The sequence below is a fragment of the Ranitomeya imitator genome, chromosome 4 (assembly GCF_032444005.1).
Source record: "Ranitomeya imitator isolate aRanImi1 chromosome 4, aRanImi1.pri, whole genome shotgun sequence".
NCBI lineage: Eukaryota > Metazoa > Chordata > Amphibia > Anura > Dendrobatidae > Ranitomeya > Ranitomeya imitator.
Window position 1 is genome coordinate 29,889,615 of NC_091285.1, and position 19,286 is coordinate 29,908,900.

At 41.7% G+C, this 19,286-nt stretch overlaps 1 protein-coding gene across 2 annotated transcripts in view; it reads right to left on the bottom strand.

The window, feature by feature from the left end:
• Nucleotides 1-19,286, bottom strand: part of ABTB3 (ankyrin repeat and BTB domain containing 3) — a 202,861-nt gene that overhangs the window by 82,406 nt on the left and 101,169 nt on the right. The window contains exon 2 of one of the 2 annotated variants that reach the window (XM_069763449.1): nucleotides 5,575-5,724. The exons of the other annotated variant lie outside the window; for it this stretch is intronic. Coding sequence (XP_069619550.1) covers nucleotides 5,575-5,724 — 150 coding nt within the window. The remainder of the gene's footprint in view (nucleotides 1-5,574; nucleotides 5,725-19,286) is intronic. 2 annotated transcript variants of the gene reach the window in all.

Below are 19,286 nucleotides of genomic sequence, written 5' to 3' on the forward strand. Positions count from 1 at the left end.
TTTAAATGAGAAGGTGTGTCCAAACTTTTGGTCTGTACTGTATATATAATGTGTGTGCAGTTGTATATAATGTATGTAATAGGTATGTAGGTGTACATAATGTGTGTAATGTGTGTTCAGGTATACATTCTATGTGTGTTGGGGTACATAATGTATATAATGTGTGTACATAATGTGTGTAATATGTGTTCATGTGTGCATAATATGTGTTCAGGTGTATATAATGTGTGTAATGTGTGCAAGTGTATATAATGTGTGTGCATGTGTACGTAATGTGTGTAATGTGTGTTCAGGTATACATTATATGTGTGTATGTGCACATAATATGTGTGCAGGTGTACATAATGTGTGTAATGTGTATTCATGTACACATAATATGTGAGTTTGTGTATATAATGTGTGCAGTGTGTGTACATAATGTGTGTAATATGTGTACAGGTATATATAATGTGTGTAATACATGTGTAGGTATACATAAAGTGTGTGCAGATATACAAAATGTGACTAATGTGTGCTATGTGTGGGCAGGTGTACACAATGTATGCCATATGTGTTTGGAGGTGCACATAAATACTGTTCTGTAATAACATACGTATAGTACTTTGCAAAAATAATCACCCCCTAGCCACTCTCGTATTTCAGAGCATAGAAGATTACGTTGTGCACCATTCATCATAGTCACATAAGAAATCCCCACATGTGCATCTGTCGTGGTTAGCTCTGATGAGTCGCCAACTAGAAGCCATAAAACATATAGAGCTCCCCGTGTTCCCGATGGAAATCACGCTTTACGCTTTTTATTTAGTTGCTAACAAAGAGTGCAGCAGGGAATCCTGCCAGCTCGGGGGTCACTACAGACCAGCTAGACCAAGGAAAGTGTGCTATGAACGGATGAGGCCGGGAAAATGATAAATGGCCTGACCGCGTATCTACACATGATTACGAGGCTGTTTTGGAGGTCGACCCATTGGACAGATCCTATGATTGTTAGCAACAGAGGGGCCCTTTTACCCGATTTTCTACCAGTCAATCCATTTGTGCCGGTCTGCGGGCTCGCATGGTGTTTTCTCAATAACATTGACTCAGATCATCATGTGCGAAACGTTGTTTTACTTGTGAAATCAAGGATACGGGACACCCTGAAGTCATGAAACCAAAAGTCAAGGAAACTCAGCTGAAACTTTTCAGCTCTCGGACCCATCCAGTCTTATATTTTTACGTATTCTTAGCAGAGATGAACCCTGGTCCGGAGTCCAGTCCGGTCCACCATCTATCCTCCACGGCAACCGTTCTTGGCTTCTGCACCCGGCAACCAAGCCACTTACTAGGCCTCACCTCGTCATGTGAGGCCTAGTTAATAGTTACTAAGTCTGACACGATGTCAGACTCATGACCTGCTTTGCGCTTCCCGAAATCTGGACATGAAGGGGCCTAGTAAGATCTTAGGAACTTAGGATGCCAGGCTGGGAATACAGGGGAGCAAATCGAAGGCCTCAGCTCTAGTTGATAGATTTCTTAAAAGGGTTCTCCACCTAGGACCATCCTTATTCGTTATAGGTGTACCATGACATTAAGTTAATCACAAGGTGTCCTGGACCTGTAGCGATCACATCTGGGAGGAAATCAATCAAGTATTCAGTTTTTCAACAGCGCCACCACAGGCGAAACTAAGCATTACACAGCCTCTATTGAAATCCTGTGTAATGCAGGACAGAACAGGTCCTCCAGAGAGGATGACGCTCTTCGTAATGGCGCTCTCCACCACCAAAATATAAGAATCCTATTAACTTAAGAATTTCCTAACAAGTCGACTTTTTTAAGGTTTCTTTTATAGAAAAAAAATTATATTGATGAAAATTAAAATCTGAATACTGACTGATGCCTTTTTATATACCGTTCTATACGTGATAGAGTTCAGCTCTTGACCTGGGTCACTAACCACAGAGACCAGGACGGCTATGTCACAATATCGTATTATAGTTTCTATAATAGCTCTGGTTTCTGTGGCAACCTGCTGTAACTGCTAGGTGCAGCCATTTTTAAAGGTCACAGTGAAGGTGTTACTTGCCATGCTGTAATTAAGATTTCCACCAATATCGTACAGTTAGATGTCTTTCGTGATATAATTTTACTGAACCCATGACGACCTACTGACACTTGCTATGGGGTCCAGTTTTAGGCCAAGTTGGATGGATCCCCCTTTTTTATGGCTAGTATCAAACAAATATCATATCATCTGGTGCCAAAGCCCTTGAAGGCCATGCCTATCGCCGCCAAATTGTTGTCCCCTCTAGATGCCAAAGCACAACGAAAGAAACCTGGAGGAAACACAGGCTTGAGGATAATCAAGGAGACTTGCCAACTCTTCCGGGAGTCCAGAACCTGTCCCCTTTATCCAGGGGGACCCTCCCATATTAACCAGTAACAGAGGAGGGTCCCATTTTAATTTTTTTCTCTGTTGCCGCCCCCACCTCTGTGTCAGCCTGTGCCCACAAAATATTCTAGATAACTTCTGGTATCTGGAGCGGGTGGTCCTCCGAATTCAGAGAAGTTGGTACATAGGTTATTGAGGTCAAAATGATCTTCTGATATGTCACAGACCGAAATGAGAAGATCGTAATGATGACGTATCAAAGGACAATAAACTGATTTTCCTAAAACCATTTGTAAATGATCCCTAAGTCGGATGGTGAAGGTCCTACCACCACTTTTGAAGTCTGAGCCTACTCCTACCTGTGTACTTAGGGTGTCCACTTTCTACTCAACCCATACCAGTAGCAGATGTAGGTTCCCTTAAAATGGACAACTATAATAGGTGATTATTGGAAGTCACAAGACCCCAGAAATGTGAAATTTAAAGGAACATTGAAGGAAAATAGGGATATATTGTATTGGACGGTTCAGAAGACACCAGGTGTTACACAGGAAATATGTGTTTTTCCACAATGTTCATATAATAGGGGTCCAAAATTATGCCAAAATGTGAAAAGACGGATATATAAGAAACTACATTCTACGAATATATTCATCTACATATTGTTTGTTCCACATGAGGTTACATGTAGGTGAACGGCCCCTTTAAGGAAGCGTGAATTTAATTCTACAAATCCATTTCACTCCTTATTTTAAAGCATTTTATGGCATTTACTATACAAAGTACCCGCTGCATATACTTATGTATTAAAAGACAGATGTAAAGTTATAGAAAAAAATAAAATAAATGAAATAGGTTTAACTCTAATTAGCAAAAAAAGTCATTTTAAAGTACGTCAAATATAATTATATATATTATAATTTTTTTTACAAATTTATTTTTTATTAAGAGGACAAATCTGTCACTTGCCGTAAATACGTAATTTTGTTACCTGTTGTAAACGCCGCTGTTCTCCTGAATCTGGCGATGTTTTTCTCTTGTTCCTGCGATTCTCCGTTCCTGAGATATGGCCTCCTCTTCCCGCTATATAAATTTCGCCTTCTTAGACAAGTGGGCGTTGGTTCTAAACTTTTCTCTTCTTGAAGACCACACCTGGTTGGCTAAAACTAATTTTATACAGGGAACAGGAGGCCATATCTCAGCAAAGGAGAGGCGTAGGAACAAAAGAAAAACATCGCCGGATTCAGGAGAACGGCGGCATTTACACCAGGTAACAAAAAAATGACATATTTAGGATAAGTGAAAGGTGCTCTTTAAGTACAGGACCTGAGGTAAATATTTAAATCAGAAAAAGTAGGAAAATACTAATTTCTACTCTGTGTCTTCAGGTCTTGTGCTTAAGGTCCCCTCCAATATATCTAACGTAATGCCCCTGAAAAATGTAGTAGTGGCATTATAAATTACATTTCCTGTCATTCACACGTTGTCGGGAAAATAGCAGCGCAGAAGGCCATTGCTTCCGGATGGAAACCTGTAGCATTTCAGTTTATGCTGCAGTTATCATCACAAATATAATCCTAATTTTTCTAATTGAAATACTTACCTCAGGCCCTGTACTTGAAGGTGACCCGTCACTTGCCATAAATATGCAATATTTTTATCTGCTCTAATAGCCGCTGTTCTCCTGAATCTGGTGATGTTTTTCTTTTGCTCTTGTGCTTCTCTGTTCCTGAGATAGGACCTCCTCTTCCGTATAATTGTAGTCAATTTTTAGGCAACTGGGTGTGGTCCTAACCTACAAAGAAGTGTTGAGGATAACACCCACTTGGCTATTTATATAAAGGGGCCATATCTCAGGAACGGAGAGGCGCAGGAACAAAAGAAAAACAACGCCGGATTCAGGAGAAGAGCGGCATTTATACCAGGTCACCATAAATATTAATATTCACGGCAAGTAACAGGCGATATATATATATATATATATATATATATATATATATAAATGCTTTAAAAAAATAGAAGTGATAATTAGTTTATTTTTGTCAATTAAGAAAATGCAAAGGGAACGAACAAAAGAGAAATCTATATCAAATCAATATTTGGTGACCGCCTTTTGCCTTCATCAGTTTTTCTATGCACTTGTCACTTTCACACAGTTTTTGAGGGAGGTTGTTCCAAACATCTTGGAGGTCCAACCACAGATCTTTTTTGGATGTCGCTTCTGTCTCTTCATGTCATCGCTTCCAGGACTCCTTGTTCTTCTCTACACTGAAGATAGTTCATGGCATTGGCTGTTTGTTAGGGGTCGTTGTCCTGCTGCAGAATAAATTTGGAGCCAGACGCCTCCTTGATGGTATTGCATGATGGATAAGTCACTTCCTTTTTTTTTCGCAGCATTCGGGACACTAAGAAATGGCCAACATTGAGGACCGTAGACGCAGTGTTCTGCCAAGGAAACTTAGTGCAGCAGATGAAAGACACGTGTTTACTTCCCTTCGATATCAGCAGATGTCCAGCAGTGCCATCAACTCAGAAATGGCAGCAACCAGTGGAGCCCAGCTTAACCGATCTAGTGTTCAGAGAAGTTTGGCCACAAGTGGTCTTCATGAGAGTATTGCTGCCAAAAACCCTACTTTTAAGGCCAAGTTGAAAAATGTGAAATATTTGGCTGTAGTAGTTTGTTTCCAAGGGGCTGGGAGCGGCACAATAATGAGTGTCTGCAAATTTGGGGCTGAATTTCTGAGTTGGGGATTTCATCAGCGTTAATGGTGTCCTCAATGGTCAGAAATACAGGCAGATACGTATCCATCATGTAATACCACCAGGGAGGCCTCTGATTGGCTCCAAATTTATATTGCAGTAGGACAATGACCCCAAACATACGGTCAATGTCACCAAGAACAAGCAGTCCTGGAAATGATGATACGGCCACCACAGAGCCCTGATCTCAACATCATCCAGGCTGTCTGGAGAGACACAAGTATCATCCGCAGAAGATCTGTGGTTAGTCCTGCCAAGATGTTTGGAACAACCTCCCTACCGAGTTCCTTCAAAAAACTGCGCGAAAGAACAAGTGTATCTAGAAGAACTGACGCTTGCATATATTGTAGTTACCATGGCTGTCTCCCACGGAATATGAAGAAGTGGAAGACATGGGGGGAGGGGAGAGGAAGAAAGAATATTCACATACTGGTACTTACTGAGCTCTGCAATACTTCCCACACGTGTGGCAAGCAAAGACTGCTCTATAGTCCTCAGTTCTGATTGGCTAAACATCTGTACATCACCTGGTTTATTTGGTCTTTGGTGATCTCTATGGAGGTTCAAACTGTCTGGAAGGCAGAGGACTCCTGAAAATACAAAACCAGAAGAAATAAGATGGCTGCGCTCTTTCCCCTTACAAGATAAAGGTCAGCTAATTATGGTTAAGGGCTGCCTAATGACGTAGTGACTACCTCAGAGAGACTGTTCCTTCTGAGGAGAGCAACGTAACATCATCGTAATTATCTGAAGACCACGATTTCACCTGGAAGATCTCCTCTCATAATCTAGATGACTAGTCCCATAGTTGCTCAATTTAGAAAGAACAGCGCTCAGAAACAATGCATATTTGTTATTATGGGGAAATATAGATATAGCAGAGCCCAATTCTGTCATGTAACCCATTAGTAGCTTAAGCATACAGCCGGACTATGTAAAATCACCAAAAATGCGGCAAATGACAAAATCAGCTTTGCTATATCTGACCAACCCAGTTTTGCTAAATCTGTTAATTCCATAAAGTGGACCTGTAACCAGATCAAAAGTGGCTAGCTTTTGCTCCTATTTTATTTCTGCCGCTCCCCTGAGTATTGCGTTTTTTGTTTTTTCAAAATCCGCCTTACGGTTCCAGAGATATGAGCTTTTATATTTAGTGCTCATTTTTGTAGACTTAAAAAGGGGGCGGTACTAACAGGGTAATTATGCAAAGACACGCCCCAGAGGATCCTGTGGGCAAATAAATAGCTCATATCTCTGCAACGGTGTGGCGGATTTAAAAAAAAAAATTTTTGAATAATGAGGGGAGCATTAGGAATGAAATAAGCGCAAACACTTGACACTTCTGGCCTGGTGACAGATTTAAAAAAAAAATGTTTGCCCTCACCAGAGTAGCAGAAGTTCGGCTCATCATCAGGGATACACATTTAGCCACTCCCACATTATTCTGGTGGGTATATATCATGGTGCAATGTGCAACAGTGTACTGTAACCCATAACAACTAAAGTCTGAAATGTATGGTTTAATGTCACCAGACAACACATTCGTACACATTACACCATAAAGCAAATTTTACAGGGTTCACTAGTAAATATGGTGGAGCCAATTTTACACCAATTTTACCATATTTACGCAATAATAGAAGCCCCCTTTAAATAAGACACGTCCCTTGCCATAAATATGTATTTTTTTGGCAGGTATAAATGCCGCTGTTTTCCTGAATCCGACGATGTTTCTCTTTTGTTCCTGCGCCTCTCCGTTCCTGAGATATGGCCCTTTCTTCCCTGATTATAAAACTTGTCAGCCAAGTGGGCGTCACCCTCAAATTCTTCACCATGATAGTGTTCTAGATGACGACGCCCACTTGCTTAAAAATACTACACTTATATGCAGGGAAGAGGAGGCCATATCTCTGGAATGGAGAGGCGTAGGGACAAAAGAAAAACATCGCCGGATTCCGGAGAACAGCGGCATTTAGACAAGGTTAAAAAAATATGACATTTATGGCAAGTGACAGATCCTCTTTAAATAAATGTTTTCATTTTATTCATAAGTGGTTAAGCCACAGCAATCATTAGGCAAAATGCATATTTCTCTCCATCTCCACATCTGGAAAATCAGACAGTCCAGTGCCACAGGTTGATCTCACAGATGTAGGACTAATGGAATTTTCAGCACAAATTCCATTAAACCAGAACACTATGTTATATATTTTATATATTAAAGAGCATCACCAGTCCGTGCTCCTGTCGTATTTATTTTAGTAAATGTGTTCCTCCTCAGATATCTAAAAGTCTAAAACATCCTTTCTTAGTACTTTTTGTTGTGCTGTTCCTCTGTTGCTCTTCCTGGAAGAGTATGAATAATCTGACAATTTGGTGTTACCGGTTGGGTGCGACGGTTATACTCTTTAGGGACATTCCCCCTTTAAAAAAGGTACTTTTAACAAACAATTTAAATATTTCCAGGAAGTATAACAGAGGAAAGTTGCCGTGCGGAGTGCTAAGACGTGACTCTCTAGAACGGTTAAATCCTCGCCGTTCTCCTGAATCCGGCGATGTTTTTCTTTTGCTCCTGCGCCTCTCCGTTCCTTAAATACAGCCTTTTCTTTCCCATGTATAAATCTAGTCTTCTTAGCCAAGGGGGTGTGATCCTCATGAGCACACCTACAAAAAAGAACTAAGGATCACACCCTTTTGGCTAAAGAGATTACATTTAAAGAAGGGGCCATATCTCAAGAACGGAGAGGCGCAGGAACAAAAGAAAAACAACGCCGGATTCAGGAGAACAGCGGCATTTACACCAGGGGGGAAAAAAAATTACATATGGCAAGTGACAGGTCCTATTTAAAAACAAATTTGTGCCAAAATTACAAAATTCTGCACAGTTCAGTCTTTATATGTGGATTTCTGGCTGGAGTTTCTGAAGAAATATCCGCAGAAAATCTGATCCATATGGACTTTGGTTTATTGGCCATATAGTGCCTAGATAACGTTTGCCAAAAGGCACCCAAATAATACTACCCTACCAAACTAGCCGCATTTCCATAAATTCAGGCACCAATTGGGGGATCAAGATGCTGGTACCATGGCCATCAGGACCAGTACCTCACTTTCTACAGTTTTAAGTCGGACTCCCCTTGTGACTACAGAGTCGGCCCGGCAAAACGATGAAGGAGTTAAAGCCACATCCCACATAAATCCAGAAAAAAAAATAAAATCCCTTATCTTCTCAGTGGGACAGGAATCAATGTTTATCCGCAGTGCCGGTTACATAACATGTGGACCGCCTGTGTGCAAGCATTAACCGGAGCGTAAGCACAATAATGGGAAAAGGCTCAATGTGGATGATACAGCGGGAGAAGCAGAGTACAAACATGCACACAGAGTACACAGCGATGAGAGGGACAGTAGAAGTCATACGTCAGACGAAATGTCGATGATGTGCTGTAATATTGCCGGAATAGGTGCAAAACCAAAAATGGCGGCACACTGGCGATCACATGATCGCTGCCGGTTCAGCAGCTGAAACTGTTGGTTAATCGGCTGAGGGCCACTACTGGAGAAATGTGGTATTGCACGGTTGGGCTGAGTCCTCCAGAGCATCTCCAGATCTTTGCTCCATATTCCATATGACATCCACTGAATAGGAGTTGAGTAATGCTTCATTTCCCCTGTGGGGGGCGCTGCAGCAAAATTAAACACTTCTTTTCAAGGTTTCACTACTGATTACGGCTGATCACTGGTGGTCCCAGAATGGAGGCCCTTTGTGATAAGCTCATTGTCAAGGAAAATGTCATCCCTTTAATTCAACAACGCAGAAAATATTATTTTTTGTTACTTTATTATTATTATTATTAATAATAATAATAAATTATTATTCATAGCAATGATAATTATTAAATGAAAAAGAAAAATGTTTGAGGGGTTTCCCCACTAATACATCATCAATCATCTATCAATAGGAAAGGTGAGAATTGTATGATTGCTGGTGGTCCGGCAATCCAGAGAGCAGGGTTCCCAAAGTTCTGTGTGTTAATGAAGTCATATTGTTGACATTGTTGACATGGCCGATGGATTGGGTCATGTGAATCGACCCACCAACTCTACCACTGACCCATAGAAGTGACAGGAGCGGTGGTCACACATGTGCACTACTTATTCAGTCACCTAGCGGTCTTTGTGACCCCCATTCTCGAGGAGATAAGAGGTGGTTCTCATGGGTCCTTTCCAGCTACCAGACATTGTTGACATGGCCGATGGATTGGGTCATGTGAATCGACCCTCCAAATCTACCATTGACCCATAGAAGTGAAAGGAGCGGTGGTCACACATGGGCACTAGTGTTCCAGTCACCTAGCGGTCTTTGTGACCCCCATTCTCGAGGAGATAAGAGGCAGTTCTCACGGCTCCCTTCCAGCTGCCAGACATTGTTGGATTGGGTCATGTGAATCGACCCACCAACTCTATCATTGACCCATAGAAGTGAAAGAAGCGGTGGTCACACATGGGCACTAGTGTTCCAGTCACCTAGCGGTCTTTGTGACCCCCATTCTCGAGGAGATAAGAGGCAGTTCTCACGGCTCCTTTCCAGCTACCAGACATTGTTGACGTGGCCGATGGATTGGGTCATGTGAATCGACCCACCAACTCTACCATTGACCCATAGATGTGAAAGGAGCGGTGGTCACACATGGGCACTAGTGTTCCAGTCCCCTAGCGCTTTTTGGCATCCCCGTTCTCGGAATCGCTAGTGCTTAATCCCATCGATCATACATTTATCATCTATCCTGTACGTAATTATTTTAATTGACAAAACAATTCCTTCACTGCAAATTACATAATCTGTGCTCCATAAAAATAATCCCAAACTCAACTCTGGAACCACCGAAGGGTCTCGGATTTTGAAGGTCGAGATATGAAATGACCCATTTATACAAATTTATAAGAAAAATATATGAAGTAGCAAAGCTAAAAAAATAAAAAATAATGTAAGACAAGAGTTGAGCAGAGTCACACGAAGTACATGTTATTCTATCGGAGGCCGCCGTAATCCCCCTTTAACGCACCCACCCTTCTAAGGCCTATTATCAAACACCTGACAATGCATTATAGGCAGCAGGCATCTAATATACTAAACACCCGATGACAATGATGAATGAGACCGCTGCAACATAAAAGGGCTCCCACCCTAAGACTTTACAAGCAAATATCTGATTTGCAAAGTAAAAGCTTTAAACTCTTTGGTCTCTTTAATAAAACTCTCCTTTTACACAAGGGTTTGTCCGTCCCCTGTTATTGTACTGTATTATTTTATGTTAGTGTTTTATACTCACTTTTTGTTTTCATTGTGGGGGTCGCAAAACAGAAGCTGAATAGAAAATACTTTTTTTTTTTTAAATCTCTGCTGAAACAACAGAACCACCTGGTGTACCGATGACAGGATAAGTTAAACTGAGACCCTATTCTGCTCCAGTTTATTTCAAAGATACTTAACCTAAGGAGAGTAAAACTAATCCCAAACTGTTCTTCAACTATATCAATAGTAAAAGAATAAAAACTGAAAATGTTGGCCCCTTAAAAAATAGTGAGGAAAGAATGGTTGTAGATGACGAGGAAAAAGCTAACATATTAAACACCTTCTTCTCCACGGTATTCACGGTGGAAAATGAAATGCTAGGTGAAATCCCAAGAAACAATGAAAACCCTATATTAAGGGTCACCAATCTAACCCAAGAAGAGGTGCGAAACCGGCTAAATAAGATTAAAATAGATAAATCTCCGGGTCCGGATGGCATACACCCACGAGTACTAAGGGAACTAAGTAATGTAATAGATAAACCATTATTTCTTATTTTTAGGGACTCTATAGTGACAGGGTCTGTTCCGCAGGACTGGCGCATAGCAAATGTGGTGCCAATATTCAAAAAGGGCTCTAAAAGTGAACCTGGAAATTATAGGCCAGTAAGTCTAACCTCTATTGTTGGTAAAATATTTGAAGGGTTTCTGAGGGATGTTATTCTGGATTATCTCAATGAGAATAACTGTTTAACTCCATATCAGCATGGGTTTATGAGAAATCGCTCCTGTCAAACCAATCTAATCAGTTTTTATGAAGAGGTAAGCTATAGACTGGACCACGGTGAGTCATTGGACGTGGTATATCTCGATTTTTCCAAAGCGTTTGATACCGTGCCGCACAAGAGGTTGGTACACAAAATGAGAATGCTTGGTCTGGGGGAAATTGTGTGTAAATGGGTTAGTAACTGGCTTAGTGATAGAAAGCAGAGGGTGGTTATAAATGGTATAGTCTCTAACTGGGTCGCTGTGACCAGTGGGGTACCGCAGGGGTCAGTATTGGGACCTGTTCTCTTCAACATATTCATTAATGATCTGGTAGAAGGTTTACACAGTAAAATATCGATATTTGCAGATGATACAAAACTATGTAAAGCAGTTAATACAAGAGAAGATAGTATTCTGCTACAGATGGATCTGGATAAGTTGGAAACTTGGGCTGAAAGGTGGCAGATGAGGTTTAACAATGATAAATGTAAGGTTATACACATGGGAAGAGGGAATCAATATCACCATTACACACTGAACGGGAAACCACTGGGTAAATCTGACAGGGAGAAGGACTTGGGGATCCTAGTTAATGATAAACTTACCTGGAGCAGCCAGTGCCAGGCAGCAGCTGCCAAGGCAAACAGGATCATGGGGTGCATTAAAAGAGGTCTGGATACACATGATGAGAGCATTATACTGCCTCTGTACAAATCCCTAGTTAGACCGCACATGGAGTACTGTGTCCAGTTTTGGGCACCGGTGCTCAGGAAGGATATAATGGAACTAGAGAGAGTACAAAGGAGGGCAACAAAATTAATAAAGGGGATGGGAGAACTACAATACCCAGATAGATTAGCGAAATTAGGATTATTTAGTCTAGAAAAAAGACGACTGAGGGGCGATCTAATAACCATGTATAAGTATATAAGGGGACAATACAAATATCTCGCTGAGGATCTGTTTATACCAAGGAAGGTGACGGGCACAAGGGGGCATTCTTTGCGTCTGGAGGAGAGAAGGTTTTTCCACCAACATAGAAGAGGATTCTTTACTGTTAGGGCAGTGAGAATCTGGAATTGCTTGCCTGAGGAGGTGGTGATGGCGAACTCAGTCGAGGGGTTCAAGAGAGGCCTGGATGTCTTCCTGGAGCAGAACAATATTGTATCATACAATTATTAGGTTCTGTAGAAGGACGTAGATCTGGGTATTTATTATGATGGAATATAGGCTGAACTGGATGGACAAATGTCTTTTTTCGGCCTTACTAACTATGCTATGTTACTATGTTAACCCCTTTACCCCCAAGGGTGGTTTGCACGTTAATGACCGGGCCAATTTTTACAATTCTGACCACTGTCCCTTTATGAGGTTATAACTCTGGAACGCTTCAATGGATCCTGGTGATTCTGACATTGTTTTCTCGTGACATATTGTACTTCATGACAATGGTAAAAATTATTTGATAGTACCTGCGTTTATTTGTGAAAAAAACGGAAATTTGGCGAAAATTATGAAAATTTCGCAACTTTCCAACTTTGAATTTTTATGCAATTAAATCACAGAGATATGTCACACAAAATACTTAATAAATAACATTTCCCACATGTCTACTTTACATCAGCACAATTTTGGAAACAAAATTTTTTTTTGTTAGGGAGTTATAAGGGTTAAAAGTTGACCAGCAATTTCTCATTTCTACAACACCATTTTATTTTAGGGACCACATCTCATTTGAAGTCATTTTGAGGGGTCTATATGATAGAAAATACCCAAGTGTGACACCATTCTAAAAACTACACCCCTCAAGGTGCTCAAAACCATATTCAAGAAGTTTATTAACCCTTCTGGTGCTTCACAGGAATTTTTTGAATGTTTAAATAAAAATGAACATTTAACTTTTTTTCACAAAAAATTTAATTCAGCTCCAATTTGTTTTATTTTACCAAGGGTAACAGGAGAAAATGGACCCCAAACATTGTTGTACAATTTGTCCTGAGTATGCCAATACCCCACATGTGGGGGTAAACCACTGTTTGGGCGCATGGCAGAGCTCGGAAGCGAAGGAGTGCCATTTGACTTTCAATGCAAAATTGACTGGAATTGAGATGGGACGCCATGTTTCGTTTGGAGAGCCCCTGATGTGGCTAAACATTGAAACCCCCCACAAGTGACACCATTTTGGAAAGTAGACCCCCTAAGGAACTTATCTAGAGGTGTGGTGAGCACTTTGACCCAACAAGTGCTTCACAGAAGTTTATAATGTAGAACCGTAAAAATAAAAAATCATATTTTTTCACAAAAATTATCTTTTCGCCCCCAATTTTTTATTTTCCCAAGGGTAAGAGAAGAAATTGGACCCCAAAAGTTGTTGTACAATTTGTCCTGAGTACGCTGATAGCCCATATGTGGGGGCAAACCACTGTTTGGGCGGATGGGAGAGCTCGGAAGGGAAGGAGCGCCGTTTGACTTTTCAATGCAAAATTGACAGGAATTGAGATGGGACGCCATGTTGCGTTTGAAGAGCCACTGATGTGCCTAAACATTGAAACCCCCCACAAATGACACCATTTTGGAAAGTAGACCCCCTAAGGAACTTATCTAGAGGTGTGGTGAGCACTTTGACCCACCAAGTGCTTCACAGAAGTTTATAATGCAGAGCCGTAAAAATAAAACAAAATTTTTTTCCCACAAAAATTATTTTTTTAGCCCCCAGTTTTGTATTTTCCTGAGGGTAACAGGAGAAATTGGACCCCAAAATTTGTTGCCCAATTTGTCCTGAGTGCGATGATACACCATATGTGGGGGGAACCACTGTTTGGGCACATGGGAGGGCTCAGAAGGGAAGGAGTGCCATTTGAATGCAGACTTAGATGGAATGGTCTGCAGGTGTCACATTGCGTTTGCAGAGCCCCTAATGTACCTAAACAGTAGAAACCCCCCACAAGTGACACCATTTTGGAAAGTAGACCCCCTTAGGAACTTATCTAGATGTGTGCTGAGCGCTTTGACCCACCAAGGGCTTCACAGAAGTTTATAATGGAGAGCCGTAAAAATAAAACAAAAATTTTTTCCCACAAAAATTATTTTTTAGCCCCCAGTTTTGTATTTTCCCGAGGGTAACAGGAGAAATTCGACCCCACAATTTGTTGTCCAATTTGTCCTGAGTGCGCTGATACCCCATATGTGGGGGGGAACCACTGTTTGGGCGCATGGGAGGGCTCGGAAGGGAAGGAGCTCCATTTGGAATGAGGACTTAGATGGAATGGTCTGCAGGTGTCACATTGCATTTGCAGAGCCCCTAATGTACCTAAACAGTAGAAACCTCCCACAAGTGACACCATTTTGGAAACTAGACCCCCTAAGGAACTCATCTAGATGTGTTGTGATAGCTTTGAACCCCCAAGTGTTTCACTACAGTTTGTAACGCAGAGCCGTGAAAATTAAAAAAAAAATCTTTCCCCCCAAAATTATTTTTTAGCCCCCAGTTTTGTATTTTCCCGAGGGTAAGAGGAGAAATTCGACCCCAAAAGTTGTTGTCCAATTTGTCCTGAGTACGCTGATACCCCGTATGTTGGGGGAAACCACCGTTTGAGCGCATGGCAGAGCTCGGAAGGGAAGGAGCGCCATTTGGAATGCAGACTTAGATGGAATGGTCTGCAGACGTCACATTGCGTTTGCAGAACCCCTAATGTACCTAAACAGTAGAAACCCCCCACAAGTAACCCCATATTGGAAACTAGACCCCCCAGGGAACTAATCTAGATGTGTTGTGAGAACTTTGAACCCCCAAGTGTTTCACTACAGTTTATAACGCAGAGCCGTGAAAATAAAAAATCTTTTTTTTTCCCACAAAAAATATGTTTTAGCCCCGAGTTTTGTATTTTCCCAAGGGTAACAGGAGAAATTGGACCGCAAAAGTTGTTGTCCTATTTGTCCTGAGTACGCTGATACCCCATATGTTGGGGTAAACCCCTGTTTGGGCACACGGGAGAGCTCGGAAGGGAAGAAGCACTGTTTTACTTTTTCAACGCAGAATTGGCTGGAATTGAGATCGGACGCCATGTCGCGTTTGGAGAGCCCCTGATGTGCCTAAACAGTGGAAACCCCCCAATTATAACTGAAACCCTAATCCAAACACATCCCTAACCCTAATCCCAACAGTAACCCTAACCACACCTCTAACCCTGACACACCCCTAACCCTAATCCCAACCCTATTCCCAACCGTAAATGTAATCTAAACCCTAACTGTAACTTTAGCCCCAACCCAAACTGTAGCCCTAGCCCTAACCCTAGCCCTAACCCTAGCCCTAGCCCTAACCCTAGCCCTAACCCTAGCCCTAACCCTAGCCCTAACCCTAACCCTAGCCCTAACCCTAACCCTAGCCCTAACCCTAGCCCTAACCCTAGCCCTAACCCTAACCCTAGCCCTAGCCCTAACCCTAGCCCTAACCCTAGCCCTAACCCTAGCCCTAGCCCTAACCCTAGCCCTAACTCTAACCCTAGCCCTAATGGGAAAATGGAAATAAATACATTTTTTAAATTTTTCCCTAACTAAGGGGGTGATGAAGGGGGGTTTGATTTACTTTTATAGCGGGTTTTTTAGCGGATTTTTATGATTGGCAGCCGTCACACACTGAAAGACGCTTTTTATTGCAAAAAATATTTTTTGCGTTACCACATTTTGAGAGCTATAATTTTTCTATATTTTGGTCCAGAGTCATGTGAGGTCTTGTTTTTTGCGGGACGAGTTGATGTTTTTATTGGTAACATTTTCGGGCACGTGACATTTTTTAATCGCTTTTTATTCCGATTTTTGTGAGGCAGAATGACCAAAAACCAGCTATTCATGAATTTCTTTTGGGGGAGGCGTTTATACCGTTCCGCGTTTGGTAAAATTGATGAAGCAGTTTTATTCTTCGGGTCAGTACGATTACAGCGATACCTCATTTATATCATTTTTTTATGTTTTGGCGCTTTTATACGATAAAAACTATTTTATAGAAAAAATAATTATTTTTGCATCACTTTATTCTCAGGACTATAACTTTTTTATTTTTTTGCTGATGATGCTGTATGGCGGCTCGTTTTTTGCGGGACAAGATGACGCTTTCAGCGGTACCATGGTTAGTTATATCTGTCTTTTTGATCGCGTGTTATTCCACTTTTTGTTCGGCGGTATGATAATAAAGCGTTGTTTTTTGCCTCGTTTTTTTTTTTTTTTCTTACGGTGTTTACTGAAGGGGTTAACTAGTGGGCCAGTTTTATAGGTCGGGCCGTTACGGACGCGGCGATACTAAATATGTGTACTTTTATTGTTTTTTTTTTTTTATTTAGATAAAGAAATGTATTTATGGGAATAATATTTTTTTTTTTTTCATTATTTTGGAATATTTTTTTTTATTTTTTTTACACATTTGAAATTTTTTTTTTTTACTTTTTTACTTTGTCCCAGGGGGGGACATCACAGATCAGTGATCTGACAGTTTGCACAGCACTCTGTCAGATCACTGATCTGATAGGAGTGCAGGCTGCTTCACAGTGCCTGCTCTGAGCAGGCTCTGTGAAGCCACCTCCCTCCCTGCAGGACCCGGATCCGCGGCCATCTTGGATCCGGGGCTGGAGGGAGCAGGGAGGGAGGTGAGACCCTCGCAGCAACGCGATCACATCGCGTTGCTGCGGGGGGCTCAGGGAAGCCCGCAGGGAGCCCCCTCCCTGCGCGGTGCTTCCCTGTACCGCCGGCACATCGCGATCATCTTTGATCGCGGTGTGCCGGGGGTTAATGTGCCGGGGGCGGTCCGTGACCGCTCCTGGCACATAGTGCCGGATGTCAGCTGCGATAAACAGCTGACACCCGGCCGCGATCGGCGGCGCTCCCCCCGTGAGCGCTGCCGATCGCATATGACGTACTATTGCGTCCTTGGGAAGTAAAGCCCACCCCACATGGACGCAATAGTACGTCTAATGGCAGAAAGGGGTTAAAGGGGGTCTCTCGCCAGGTTTTTGACCCCTTATCTGAGAGCAGCATAATGTAGAGACCGAGACCTTGATTCCAGCGATGTATCACTTACTGAGCTGCTTGATATAGCTGTTATAAAATCAGTGTTTTATCAGCAGGAGATTTTCACTAAAGGACTTCTAGTCAACTGCTCTGTGTAACCACGCCCCCAACACTGATTGGCAGCTTTCTATGTACACTGCACATGGGCCAATCAGAAATGCGGGCGGGGCTACACAGAGCTCATCAAACAGAGCCTTTGCTAGATCTGCACCAGACAAAAAACGGGATTTTATCAAAACTGTACCAAGCAGCCCAGTAAGTGATACATCGCTGGAATCAGGGTCAATGTCTCTACATCATGATGCGACCAAATGAAGTAGCAAAAACCTGCTGACATATTCCCTTTAAATAGGGTTTTCTTAGCAGCCGTCTTCCTCTAACCTTCTTGTTTTCCGTAATAACAATCGAGAACATTCTCTTCTTTGCATTTGAGTAACAAAGAATAAGATGCGGAATCCTACAAATCAGCCAAGAACAGAATGTTTCTGAAAGTCCACGAGACCTAACCTACGTACTTCCTAAAGCCGTGTAGAACAGTGATGTAACCACTCTCTCTTAATCACTGTTATCTGGAAGAGATCCACCTATTTTATTTTAAACATACGGAGGACTGAATGACGGCAAACAGGATGCATTTATGTATTAATAAAAAATATATATATATATATATACCGCCTCTTCAATTTCTCCTCGATTTCTTCCAAGAATAGTTACGGTTTCCAAAGAAAATGATTCATTAATCTTACAGTCATGGAATAACAACACGATGGGCTTTTTATAAGAAAACCACACAACAGTCACCGATAGGCAGGTGGCACACTAACAGTGAGACACCTGCCTATCTAGGCCTATTCCTAAGTTTCTTTAAAGAGGAGCTGTCACCACTTCAAAAGTGGCCAGATTTTCCTCCTTTTTTAGTCTTGCTGCTCCCCTGAGTATCCTACTTTCGTTCTTTTTTTAAAATCCGCCACACGGTTCCAGAGATATGAAGAAGGCAGGATCATACAACGTGACGCGTTTCAGCTCTATTCAAGCCTTTTCCAAATATACATAGGTTTGAAAAAGGCTTGAATAGATCCAAAACGTGTTGCGTTGTACTATGCTGTCTTCTACGGAATAACCTACAATAATTTATTCATGAAAAGTGACTGCCAGTCATGAATAAATGATTAAAGTTTATTTAGCAGAAGACCGCATTATACAATGTGACGAGTTTCAGCTTTATTCGAGTTGTATGATGCGGTCTTCTACTGAACAAACTACAAACATTTATTCATAAGTGAGTACCGGACATCTTTGCCTTGAAAGAAGAAGAGAAGGAGACTGCCTTAAAGCAAACCTGGGTGCAGGATTTTGATAAGTACACTACAGGCATTGTCAGGTTGATGCTGTTACACTGATTAAAATGGTACTTGGGGTGAAGAAATCCGTCTTGTGGTTCTTGTGTAATCATTGGTTAGAAGTTTTCAGTTAATGAGAAGCTCGTGCTCCAGGGTGGGACTGTAGGCAGAGTCTTATCTTCCTGCTCTAAGCCAGCAAAACCAAGGAAAGACCTGTCCACAGGCCGCCCCGAAGCAAAAAAAATATTCCTCATCATAGAGGCAAAGAGAGAGACAGACTGTTTGTGGTTTGGGCGGCCTGTGGACAGGTTTTTTCTTGGTTTCTCTGGCTTGGAGAAGGAAGATAAGACTCTGCCGACAGTCCCGTCCCGGAGTATGAGCTTCTCATTAACTAAAAACTCTAACACTGATTACACAAGAACCACAAGACGTATTTCTTCACCCCAAGTATCATTTTAATCAGTGTAACAGCACCAACCCGACAATGCCTGTAGTTTACTTGTCAAAATCCGGATGACAGGTTAGCTCTATCTACTAAAATGAGAAATAAGGTCAGACAAATTGGAACAGCTGGACAGCACTTTTAACTTTTCCTGCTGCTCTGAAGCAAAAAAATGTTCCTTATCATAGAGACAGAGAGAGACTGTTTGTGCGTCGGGGTGGCCTGTGGACAGGTCTTTCCTTGT